Genomic DNA, 12818 nt, shown 5'->3' with positions numbered 1-12818 from the left:
ATAACATATAACTGCTAGTTTGATAGTATCTATAGGCTCGTGCTCAACCAAGCTTAAACGATGGAAAATTAGAGTTATAGCTCATTCTTAAATGCTCTAATTTTTATGATGTAGGACATAATCAGGGCACATAAGCCAAGATTTAACCAATTCTTGTTTTATAAACTGAATCTTAAACGGCGATTGACAGATTAATCATCTGTCATCAAATTAGACACGCAGAGCTGACTGTAAGCTATTGAACAACAGAAACGGAAAGGCCGGTGGAGTGGACAGACAGACGGTATAGCCTACGTATTAGCTAGTGTTGGATGGTAATTATAACACACAATCCGTCAATCTAAATCAGTGGTCACTGGGTCCATGATGCTACAGATTACAACTTGGCTCAATGCAAGTTAAGGCCATTCACACTGAGCACCATAACTATAACTATAACATTTCTGTTTTAAAAATCGTCAAAAAAAAAAGTCAAGTGGTAGGCAGGGTTTACGCCAACTATATATAAAAATGGTGAACGCTATAGTTATAGTTATCTTTATATAGTTATAGTGCTCAGTGTGAATGGCACTTTATTTTAAGGAGGTAGCCTGTGAACAGACCAGTACACAAAACACACAAATAAAACAAGTAGCCTACAACTTTAGGTGAGTTGGGCATGTCAAATTGGTTCAAATGGCACAATGGTAGTCTACACGCTGCTAAATAGACGTTTCCTGAAAACCTATTGCAGATTAAAAACATAGTAAAATCTATAAAAATAATATGTACATTATACAGTCAGTTGCAGAAAATATGATTCATAAAACAAGGTTAGACACATGTCTGACAAAATTATATAACCAATTGACAACTCTACCCTACAGTGTACCTAACTAGTCCAGCTTGATGTGTGCAAAACCAGTGGTGGAAAAAGTACTCAAATGTTTTACTTAAGTAAAAGTATCAATACTGCAATGTAGAAGTACTCTGTTACAAGTAAAAGTCCAGAATTCAAAATTTACTTCAGTAAAAGTACAAAAGTATTGGCAAAAGTAAAAGCACAAAAATGTTTGAAAATAGCAGATCTACAAGCTCACAACGCGTCGCGATGCGACGCGTTGTGAGCTTGTAGATCGGCTATTTTCAAATAGCCTAGGTATAAAATAGGGCTGAAGTGGTTAATGTATGTTTCATAATATCATAATTTATATCTGCAAAGTAACTAGTGACTAAAGTTTTCAAATAATTGTAGTGGAGTAAAAGTACAATATTTGCCTCTGAGATGTAGTGGAGTAGAAGTGAAATGACAGAAAATTGGAAATACTCAAGTAAAGTAAAAATATCTCAAAATTGCACTTAAGTACGGTACTTGAGTAAATGTGCTTAGTTACTTTACACCTCTGACTATAGTCCGGCTTGATGTGTGCAAAAACACACATCTCACCTGTTTGTTGCTGTCCATGGTGCTGAAACTCAGCTAACTTTTTACAGGCCTGTTGCTGGTGGAAGACATGGGTATCAACTCACACTCGCTGCTATTGGTCTGTGCTTACTTGGCGACTGCGCTGATTGGTCGCATCTGCTCGGAGGGGGTGTGTCTTCAAGACGGCAAACACAAGGCCACACCTAGCCCGGAGCCACACCTGAATGATTGCACCCTGTATGCTGATAGTGAGTAACTCTCTTATTAATGTAATGACCTCATATTATGAGTTCATTTATCTCACATATCTATTGAATTGATTTTAAGGTAGTTGTTCTGCCCCATGAGGTGTGCTATAGGATGACAGTTCTTCTATAAGCTCATTTCAAACACATTTCCATGTTCCGACTCTCTAGATGCTTGTTGCACTGAAGATGACATCAAGGACATCTCTCATGTTCCCAATGGCAACAATAAGAATGCTGCCTGGGACAAATGTGGGAATCTCAGCCCTGCGTAAGTCACAGAATACTGTCTCAACAGGGTCTTCGTGCTTTGACTTTATTATACACTGCACTGTAAGCTGGAGCTGTCCAGGGAAACTGCTCAATGAATGTCTGTGTACCGAATGTGAAGCAGGGCCTATAGCCTACCCTGGATGAAATATGTTTTTAAAAAAAGCTCATGTATGTATAGAATTTTATCTTTAACCACTGAAGCTCTATTTTATACCTCATTGTACGATGGTGTTGCGCTCCAAAACTAGTGCAAAGGGTTGGGAGGTAAATCTGCGTTGGGAGGTAAATCTGCTAGTTTCAATGGAAACCTTTTGAAAGTCTTAGAAAATGGTTTCCTTTAATGACATGCACAAAATAGGGACACCAGGTTGAAAATGGTTAAGCGTGCATCACTCTCTCTCTGTCCACTTTACTAATCCACCATATTTATCTCTCTCCCTCTCTATCTTGTCCACTCCGTTCATAGCTGTGAGAGCTTCTTGATGCGCGTGTCCTGTTTCTACCGTTGTTCCCCTGACGCGGCCCGCTGGCCACACCCCCAGCGGCGATCCTACATTCAGGCGGTGCCTCTTTGTCACAGCTTCTGCCGTGACTGGTGAGTCAACAGATTGTGATCAGGGATATCCGGATGATCAGTACCTGCTGTTTATATCTGTCCCCTTTTTATGTCCCAGTGGACACCCAACCTGTTGTTAGTGTAACCCTAACCTGATGCCAGGGTACTCCTAACCTGATATGACGGTACCCCTAACCTGATGTTAGGGTGGCCCAAAACGAATGTTATGGGTACGCTGGTTTTATCCCTAACATTGTGCATAGGCCTACATTATACTGTGCAGTATGTATTCAGACCTACAGTATATGTAATTCCTAAGTATCACAGTACCTCAAATTACACATTACGCAACTTAGTACTCCAGTATACAGTATATCTTGGGAGGAACTATACTATTGTATGAGAATTACAGTTGAGCATTGCGACATTACAAAATGCATAATCGTTTAAAAGATAGTACTGCATTACTTACTTCGTTTTTACCCTTTTCTCTAGGTTTGAGGCCTGCAGGGTGGACTTGACGTGTGCACGTAAATGGGCCACAGACCCCAGGGGCCAGAACTGCACTGGGACGTGTGTTCAGTATCAGCAGGTAGGCGGTGAATGACACATGCATCATTTTCTACTGTCAGTTTGGTTACATTTGTACACTCTCTGAGTCTCAAATGGATAAAGTGACAATGAGGATTTTACTGTTTAGGAATCAGGTCCCCCTGTTAAAAAGAACTATGAATCACAATAAAGCACAATAATACAATGATATAATTTTTCTCTTGTACCTCTTCTGCCTTAATTGAAAATCTGTTATTTTAGAACTGTAGCCTGAAACAAAACAAAACATGTGAACTGACGTCTACTGACCTAAATACTTGTTATGCATGCAAATTTCCCAGGCTAAGATTTAGCCAAAGCATGTCCACTTCAGCCAAAAAAATACTTTGCTTTTGGCACGATCAACAATGCGTCACTTGTCCTGTGGCAGACAGAGGTTGGCATGCTGTTGACTGACCTCAAAACTCAAGGTCGTTTATACCCAGACCCAGACTGTGGGCCAGACGCTGAGCTGCAGTGGGTAGTGGAGTGGGTGTAGTTGGTGTAGTGGGTGCAGTTGTGTGCAGGGTGTAGCTGGTGAGGGGCTTGGCTGTCATAAAATGACTAGGTCATGCTTCAGTGGACAGAGGCTGGCTGGCTGATATGGGAAGAGGCAGAGAGACAGGACTGGTGCACGCACGCACTCGCGCACGCATGCACGCGCGCACGCACACGCACACACAGACACCAGGTATACCTACAGATTTATATGGGTTCACTGGTTGATCTCAGATGATGATTAGAAACTAAATTAGAAAATAGGAGAGAGTAGCTTCAAAGAGGCAACTGAGATACAGGCAATTTCTCAATGTGTGTGTACACAACATACACACTTTGGTGCCTGTGAAGTATTTAGGCCTGTCCTCGCTCAAATCGTACATTATTATGTGTGTGAATGTAGATCAGGACAGCCAGTGTTAGAAATACACAGTGGTTGTCGGCGAGCCCTATTTTTCAGGGGTGTAAAAATATACTATCAATACATTGAAATTAATTCAGAGAATATTTTATCATGGGACAACAAAGAAACGGAAACAACGTTTTAAATCAATCTTCTTTGAAAACTTAAGTTCCAATACACAGTGGACAGGCTATGGTTTTACAGTTACAGTAGTTTACAGTTACAGTATGAACATGCCCACAGACCTAAATCAGTGGTACCAAAAATTACGATATTTGAGAGCTCCCCCAAGTTTTCCCGTTAAAGTTACCAAATGAGGCTTTCTGTGGGGCTCATGTCTCTTTCTCTGATTCAATGGTATATAAAACGTTTTAAGAAATTATCAAAAAACATGCTTCTCAATTCTTTGATGAATCGAAAAGGTAATTGATAGAATAATCACTAAGAAGATAATCGATAGTTGCAGCCTTACCGCAGTACTTTGAACCCAGAGGATAGCACTAATAGGGAATAGGGGCCATTACATAAAAATAGCTCTCAGCTGAACCGCGATTGCCACAGGGGCCCCTTGCCTGATCGAGAAAGGCTGAGAATCGAAAAAGGGGTATGATGATGAGTCCCTAACCTCCAGTCCACTTAGATGCAGCCCAATAAACCACATCTGCCATTGTGAGTGCAACAGCAGTGCTCCAAATTCCAGTTAATGTCAAGAGTGTAAAAATGGACATGGAAGGGTCTGTCTTTACACTGTGAGTTAAATTAACACTCAGGAGTTTGTCATGTACAAGTGGCTCCTTCCCCCAGAGACAGTTTTGGATTTCAGAGTGGTAATGCTTGACTTGGTGTCTTCCTCTGAGACGGCAGAAAATTAGGAACTCGGAGCATTCGCAGCATCTGCAACGGTAAATTGAGCTGACAGCATTTTGGGGTGTGTGCGCGTGTGTGTGTGGGGGGGGTGATGTACTGCACAGGGAAGCTTAAATCGCAGGCATGCACAAACATTATTTACGCAAAAGCATGCCTCGCTTCAGGTGTGCATTTATGTGTGTATAACATATACAAATAGGTTCTTCTTGTAAATGCTGACTCCCCAGTAGATTAAATTGAGTATAAAGCATGCCGGCTAATGCATTCACACCGTTGCGGACACAGATATAGATATGCAAGCAGCCAAGCACACACACACACACACACACACACACACACACACACACACACACACACACACACACACACACACACACACACACACACACACACACACACACACACACACACACACACACACACACACACACACACACACACACACGCGCGCGCGCATGCACGTGCACAAACACACACACATATACACACACACACACACACACACACACACACACACACACACACACACACACACACACACACACACACACACACACACACACACACACACACACACACACACAAATCCAGCATGTGAGTTCGGATGATAGTTGTGAATTCCCCTCCGGCAATCTCTCTCTCTCTCTCTCTCTCTCTCTCTCTCTCTCTCTCTCTCTCTCTCTCTCTCTCTCTCTCTCTCTCTCTCTCTCTCTCTCTCTCTCTTGGTCACATTAGCATTGATGGTCTTTTTCCATCAGTGTGGAATGCCAGCATGCTGACAGGTGTTCACACTAGTTAGTAACCTCTAACATCTATAAGAACTGACGTCGTAACTCCAAAGATTCTGCACTAAAAGTCACACACACCCCTGTGTTATGCCTCTGTGAACCAGAGGCATTCTAACAGGTACAGTGTGCTGCTGTGTGCGTCATTTTGTTCAAACTACCATTATAGAAAACATCACTCCTTTACCATAAACAGAAATATCAACATATTTCTGTGGTAACGGAGACGCTAACCCGTTTGGAGCTTCAAGGCCACTAGCAGTAGGCTGCAAGATAGTATTTACAGCACTAATAATACTTACAGTACCTAAACAATAATAAGCTTCAGAAGCACTAATTGCTTAATTGTAGAATCTCAGATCATAGTCTACCTAACAGAGACTATGCTCTGAGATTCTACATATGGCGTAACCTATTTAACTTATCTTGTTTGACCTCGTCACACTTGATAACATAAGCATTCTAAATGGGTCCAAGTTTATTTCCTGTTGCACTATTTGTGAATATCAGCAGCTGACAGGAAATAAACTTGGACCCAAGCTGTTCCCTAGCAACGCAATTTCACGGACAAGGTCTACCGCTGTTGTTGGATATTATCTCTTACATGCTGCTGAATCACACTGTTTTTTCTTATTGCTATCAGATTGCTATCAGAGGTATCGGTTACTGTACAGAATATAGCGCCTTAAATACAATAACTGCCTTCCAGGTATGAAAGGGAATAATTTCCTGACTTCATATGAAACACCACAACTGAACGATTTGGATTTGCATGTTACTGTATTCTTCATACTTATTGCCAAAACTTAAACATGCTGCTATAAGAATATAGTATGTGAGGACAAAGACTATAACTTATTGACTATACCTTTACATCATGCTACATCATGCTACATCTAAATTGTAAATTGACCCCCATAGCACAAAAACTTAGCCAGCTAAATGAACACACCTAATTTACCTTTCCAGCAGGAGCAGCAGGTGGTGGCTTTTACCCCAATAAGACATTAGACACACATAAAAAAATAAAGTAAATATTTTGGTTAAATTGAAGTACACATTATTTTTCTCAAAATACTCATACTCATTTTTAAATAAATATATTTTTTCAAATCAACAAAAAAATTGCTTCAGCACCACCACATAACTTCATCCCAACACACGCCTTTGGTCGGTAGGGAATCTATGCGTTTTTTTTTTATCACAGCTAATCAAATTCATGTTTTAAATTGGATGTCATGGAGCTTGACATTTGGGACAATGCCATTGATTGGAGATAGAGCAGGACAGAATAGAATAGAATGGGATAAGATAACATAGCATTAAATTGGATAGGAAAGGATAGGATATAGCCCTGGGAAATTTCACCCTCTCACTTATTTGATCACACCCTCGCTGCCAAAGCTATTGAGCTTGTAGTGAATTAGCTTTGGCAGCTAACCATGCCTGCCAGGGGAATAGTGTGTGTTTGTGTGTGTGTGTGTGTGTGTGTGTGTGTGTGTGTGTGTGTGTGTGTGTGTGTGTGTGTGTGTGTGTGTGTGTGTGTGTGTGTGTGTGTGTGTGTGTGTGTGTGTGTGTGTGTGTGTGTGTGTGTGTGTGTGTGCGTGTGTGTGTGTGTGTGTGTATGTATGTGTGCCTATGTGTGCACATGCATGCATGGTGTGTGTGTGTGTGTGTGTGTGTGTGTGTGTGTGTGTGTGTGTGTGTGAGTGTGTGTGTGTGTGTGTGTGTGTGTGTGTGTGTGTGTGTGTGTGTGTGTGTGTGTGTGTGTGTGTGTGCGTGTGCGTGTGCGTCTGTGTGTGTCAGTCGGATGGTGGGTATCTGGCAGAGTGCATCAGTCTTTATCTTCCATGTCCTTTTAGCATGGCCTATAATGCTGCTGTTTTTCTTAAGGCCCCCAAGTGACTCAGTCTTAATCCTTCAAAGAGACAGGATGAAACATGGGGGGAGGGGGTATAGAAGGAAATAAGGAGCATAAGTAAGATACGGAGCGAGAAAATGGCGCAACAGAGAAGAGAAAATGAGGGGTGTAGAGGGGAGGGAAGGTGGGTAAGTTGGATGAAGAACCTTGCAAGGGTGTCAGCATGAGATAGGACAGAAAGGCAGGTGAATTGGTGACACTTTCTTAATGAGTGCTTATGAGTCACTTTCCGGGGGAGAGGATGGGAGCTTAAGCACTGGGAATCATATAGCCTGTATCACTGCCACTTTACTAATGAGCTTTCTCAACCATTTATAAGAATGTATGCACACATTCTCTACTGCAAGGCCTTGCTTAGCCTAAAGCCGTGGTGAATGGGGATGTTTCGCTTGCGCTAGGCAATATCTCCCCTTAATCCGCAAACATTTCCGATTAGAGAAAATTGTAATTTGCCATGCTTCAGGAACCATAAAGCTTAGCTCTAGTATGTCAGCAAGAAATAAGGCTGTTTTCTTTCTCGGTCGGTCGGTTCATTGGTCCATCCATTTTATTTCCAAACGACATATCTTTAGAATTACTGGTTGGATTATTTTAGCACTTTCATGAACTCCAGAGTATGGCCCCTACTGATTTTGGTGACCTTTCCTCTAGAGCCGTCATTTGGCCAGAATTTCCACATGCCATCATTTTACTCCAAAACAACATATCTCAACAACTACTGGATAGCCATGGAATTTGCTGTGCACCTTTGTGCTCCCCATATGACGGCCAATATTGATTTTGTTGACCCAATGGCCTCTACGGGCCCCTAATTGCCGTTTAGTCTCTTTCTTTACAGTATTTTACCATCAGTCTTAGTGATGGAGTCTGTGGACCGTACTTAGTCGTCTTTGTGTTTATAATGAAAAGGGCTCTTGAAGTAACCTGTTCAAAGAGCGTATATCAGCCCGTCTGTCCCGAGAATCTGGGATGGAATCAGACACACATAAAGACAGATAGGCATCGGCACAGACTCTTACACCACGAATACAGCAGACGTTATTTCCCAGATACCAGCTTGTCAAGGTCATGTCCGCTGATGGCCCCTAATGGTTCTGTGGGAGACGTGGCATGGTAAAGCAGAGCGGGAAACAAAAGAGGGTGGCAGCGGCAGCTGCCAGGTGCCTACCCTGCCCCCACCTCCACCCCCCTGACTCGTAACACCTGGCAGCAGAGGGTGTTTTTTTGTTTTGTTTTTTAATACATTTTGTATTTGTTTTTTCAAGGAAAACTGAAATAAGTCAGATCACCAAATGCACATAAGAGGCCATATACAGGGAAAACCAAGACAGAAAAAAAATATTAATAATAATAATAATAATAATACACCTATATACATACATACATAACACACACATAGTCATACAAAATGTATTAAATAAGTAAATTTAAAAACGGTCAGATAAACATAAAACTCACAAATAGCAAAATAAGTGAGATAATAAACATGGGTACATGTATATACAAATAAAAACAATATATAACAAGCAAAGTACTCAGCTAAATAATATAAACATCTACACGAACAAGAAGTACAGACAAATACAGACAAGTACAGACAAGTACAAGACAGGTACAAACAAGAACAGACAGGTGCAAGACAAGTACAGGACAAATACAGGACAAGTACAGGAGCTAGGTACGGGCAAAGGGAGAGAAGGATGATAGGTCACAACCCAGTAAAAAAAGTACATTAATTAAGTAACTGAACTACATCTAAAGCTTTGGACCAGTTATCCACAGTGTCAGCTCTGGCACCGTTTATTCTGGCAGTAGAACGCTCAAGTAAACAAATATCATAAAAACAATTAAGCCAGTTTATCTTCAAATTAATAGTCGGTTCAAACCAGTTTTTGATAATTGTTTTCTTAGCAGCAGTTGAGGCAGCTAATAGTATGCGTTTGTACAGAAAAGTTAACAGGTGAGGGTGTTTGTTTTCAAGGCCGACTCTGTCCTGTCAGGTCACGCTTTTGTGAAAATCAATAGTTCCAATTTCAAGTGGCTTCAGGGCCAGGGGCAGCCATGGTTTAAAAAACTTCACAAATAAACATGCTCTGAAAGGACTACCATGGACGGATTAAAGTGAAAATGGGCCTTGTGCACAAAATCACCTTGGGCCCCCCCGCCGAAATCTGCCTTGTGGAAGTAGATGAAATAGACCTAGAACTGACTAATCGAAAAGCAGATTTTCAGGTGGCAGTGCCTTGGCTGCAGGGCCCCTGTGCGCGTGCACAATGTGCACAAGCCATAACCCGTCCCTGAGGACTACGCATGATAAGAAATGCATGCTTAATATGTTCTAGTTATTGTACACATAAGGACTTTAACCTGTGTGTGTGTGTGTGTGTGTGTGTGTGTGTGTGTGTGTGTGTGTGTGTGTGTGTGTGTGTGTGTGTGTGTGTGTGTGTGTGTGTGTGTGTGTGTGTGTGTGTGTGTGTGTGTGTGTGTGTGCTCGGTCATGTGGATTTTTTTAACGTGTCTTTGTCTGTGTGTGTGTGTGTGTGCACGCGGCGGTGTGTAGATATACCAGCATGGCAGGGACCTGTGTGAGAGCCTGTGGGGCGACGCGTTCACGGCCGTGGAGGACGAGGCTGAGGAGCGGTCCGGAGAAGGGCCGGACGGCAGCCGACCCTGCGGCTGCCTGACCCTCAGTCCCTCGGACAAGGATGTGATGGCCGCCCTCCGGGCCCAGGAGGAGGACCCCGAGGAGCTGGACACCACCAAGAGCGGCCTGCCGCAGTACCGCGCCCCGTGCCAGCTGACCAAGCTGCCCCGGGCCACCACGATGCCCCCGCAGGCCAGGAGGAGCGGAGGCCGCGGCAACTCTGTGCTGCGTAAACGCTCCATCGTGGTGGACGACGTGGAGGGCAGTGGCAGCGGCTTGTAAAGAGCACCGAGGAACCTCTGGGAAGTTCATGAATGATGGTGTCTGATTGTTGATTGAGAATTGAAGACCGCCACCGCTGATAATATTAAACACTGGGACTAGGATTATTACCTCACACACTTAATCATAATGTAATTATTCACCCCGCTTTCAAATAAAAGATCCATTTCCCAAGTGTAACTAAATCGATTACAAGTCAGTCCTGCAACACTATCTACACTTCAACAAGTAAAATAACCTGGCATTAAGGAACAGGCTATTACGAAGGATGGGCTTTCAATTTCATCTGTAGGGCAGAATTGCCGCAAGGGAATAATGTGCACTGCTGTAATGTTAAAGCAAAATAATCTGCTTTTCTCAAGCAAGTCTCCTTGTTGGATAATAAGATATTCAATAGCTTTAGAGCACGGTGAGAAAACTATCTTCAGACTGATGTTTTATTAGTGGAAAACCAAGATGAAGATCTTTTGACCATGGGCAGTTATTTGGTGAAGTATGAATATCACCCAGGATATAAACCCAGTGGTCTAACATTTGTTAGGAGATGCACATAAAGCCATGACAGACTTTATATCCTAAAGTTTAAAGGTAGATGATGCTTGACACTATACAAGTTCACACTGTGAGGTGTTTATTAAAGGCAGTGTTACTGTATACTGTAGTGGTTGGGCTTCACTGATTTAGATGATTTCATATACAGATAACATTTGCCATGTTGTAGTTGTCAATCAGATTCTTTAAGCCGGGATTACAGTATAAAAGGTCCCCAGGACCTTACACATCAGTAGATTACAAATGCTTCACCACATTGTCACTTACAGGACTGTATAGGGTCTATGACAGTAACTAACTACACATTATTCATACAGTATGCATCCTTTACAGCACCACAATTGAGCAAGTCTTCTTGTCATTTTGACCATCTAGGCAATTTAAAACGGCATGTTAATCAGTTGTCAAAATGCTTTTGCAGTTCTCAGTGTTGTGATAGTGTATACTGTGCTGTCTACTTGTCATGGTATTTGATGGCGGAGAAGGGCACACTGTTGTGTACGGCGTAACTTAAGCAAGAATCCTTCCCTGGTTTCACTGATTCTGTGTGATAACAACCTCGCCGAGGCGTACTTCTTAGTTGAAGGTTATTTTGAATTTCAAGAAACAAGTCGAACCACAAGTGGAACCACAGTGGTGTACTGTAGCGGCAACATTAAAGCCACGATAAGGCTATAGTTTGAGAAGAATGCATCACCGATGTACTGTGGAGTGGCCGTTTCTTTTCATTTTTTTCATAATGATGTAAAGCAAGTCTAGAGCCAAATGCGGTTAGATGTAAATGTTTTGTCGGGCGAACATAAAATAAAGGGATTATGATTGTCTGGTTCATGGCCAACTTTTTTCTTCTGCTTTTCTTTTTCTCAATAAAGACAAGATTTCTAAATGTCACCCCAGCCCTGTCTCCTTCCTTCTCTCAGCACTTAGCCTTGGAGCTATTTATTTCTTTACATTATGAAAGCCTTCTCATTCTGAGCATATCAGCAGTACAGTACAGGATCAGAGTCTGGAAAGATCTGCACTGCCCATATTACACTGTAGCAGATAATGACGGCATCTATCACTCCTTTCCTCCGTCTGCCGGTCTCATTCCGTACACAATTCAGGGCCACGTTGGTAATTAACACATCCATCTCTCCCTCTCCGTCTGCAGCCATGCGTGCAATACATGGCCGTTTTAACACTTATACAGTATGTCTCTTAACACCAAAATCAAATACCATTTCTGTAACACTTTCTATGAAGCCCATGTCTAAGTAAAGTAATGACATTCCTGGACGTATATAGGCAGAAATGGTTTGTGTGTTCTTGAATAGATTTACTTAAAACACTCAATGCCAAATTATAGAACTTATAATACACACTGTAATGCATTAGAACAGTGATTATAATGCATGATCAAATTATTATAATGTATTACAACTATGATAATTATAATACTGGCCAAAAGAAAAGGTCTGTGTGAGGGACTACAGCAGTAGTCTAATTCTGAAGTATTATGATACTCGACCAGATCAGGCTTTGTAATGGGTTATGATTACATTATGGGTACCTACAGTATGTTTATAATAACTGTAAATTATAGTGTTATAAGCCGATAATAATGCATTCACACTTTACCTTATAAGTCATTATAAAATGTTTTATACTGTTATGTTTATTGTTATAATTATTATTTTTTAGATTTTGATGAGTTCTTATAACTATAATTATAGTGTTATGTATGTAGTAAAATAGTGTATAATTATAGATAATAAGAAATACTTGAGTGTGTCACCAAAAAGGTTTGTAAATGT

At 41.6% G+C, this 12818-nt stretch overlaps 1 protein-coding gene across 1 annotated transcript; it reads left to right on the top strand.

Moving 5' to 3' along the window:
• The first annotated feature begins 1475 nt into the window (after positions 1–1475).
• rtbdn (retbindin) lies at positions 1476–11869 on the top strand. The gene is made up of 5 exons (XM_080447105.1): positions 1476–1653; positions 1822–1921; positions 2390–2518; positions 2975–3071; positions 10105–11869. The coding sequence occupies exons 1-5, from the start codon at positions 1494–1496 to the stop codon at positions 10468–10470; spliced, it is 852 nt and encodes a 283-aa protein (XP_080303231.1). The 5' UTR covers positions 1476–1493; the 3' UTR covers positions 10471–11869.
• Positions 11870–12818: the final 949 nt, after the last annotated feature.

Source organism: Gymnoscopelus braueri (genome assembly GCF_963280865.1).
Source record: "Gymnoscopelus braueri genome assembly, chromosome: 13".
NCBI lineage: Eukaryota > Metazoa > Chordata > Actinopteri > Myctophiformes > Myctophidae > Gymnoscopelus > Gymnoscopelus braueri.
Note: the sequence above shows the minus strand (reverse complement) of the source record. Positions and strands in the feature narration are given on the sequence as shown.

Excerpts from the sequence above, each read along its gene's own strand:
- rtbdn (XM_080447105.1), top strand. The coding sequence starts at position 1,494 with ATGGGTATCAACTCACACTCGCTGCTATTGGTCTGTGCTTACTTGGCG. Across the intron at positions 1,654-1,821 it reads TTGCACCCTGTATGCTGATA|ATGCTTGTTGCACTGAAGAT; the intron begins GTGAGTAACTCT and ends CCGACTCTCTAG. Across the intron at positions 2,519-2,974 it reads CACAGCTTCTGCCGTGACTG|GTTTGAGGCCTGCAGGGTGG; the intron begins GTGAGTCAACAG and ends CCTTTTCTCTAG.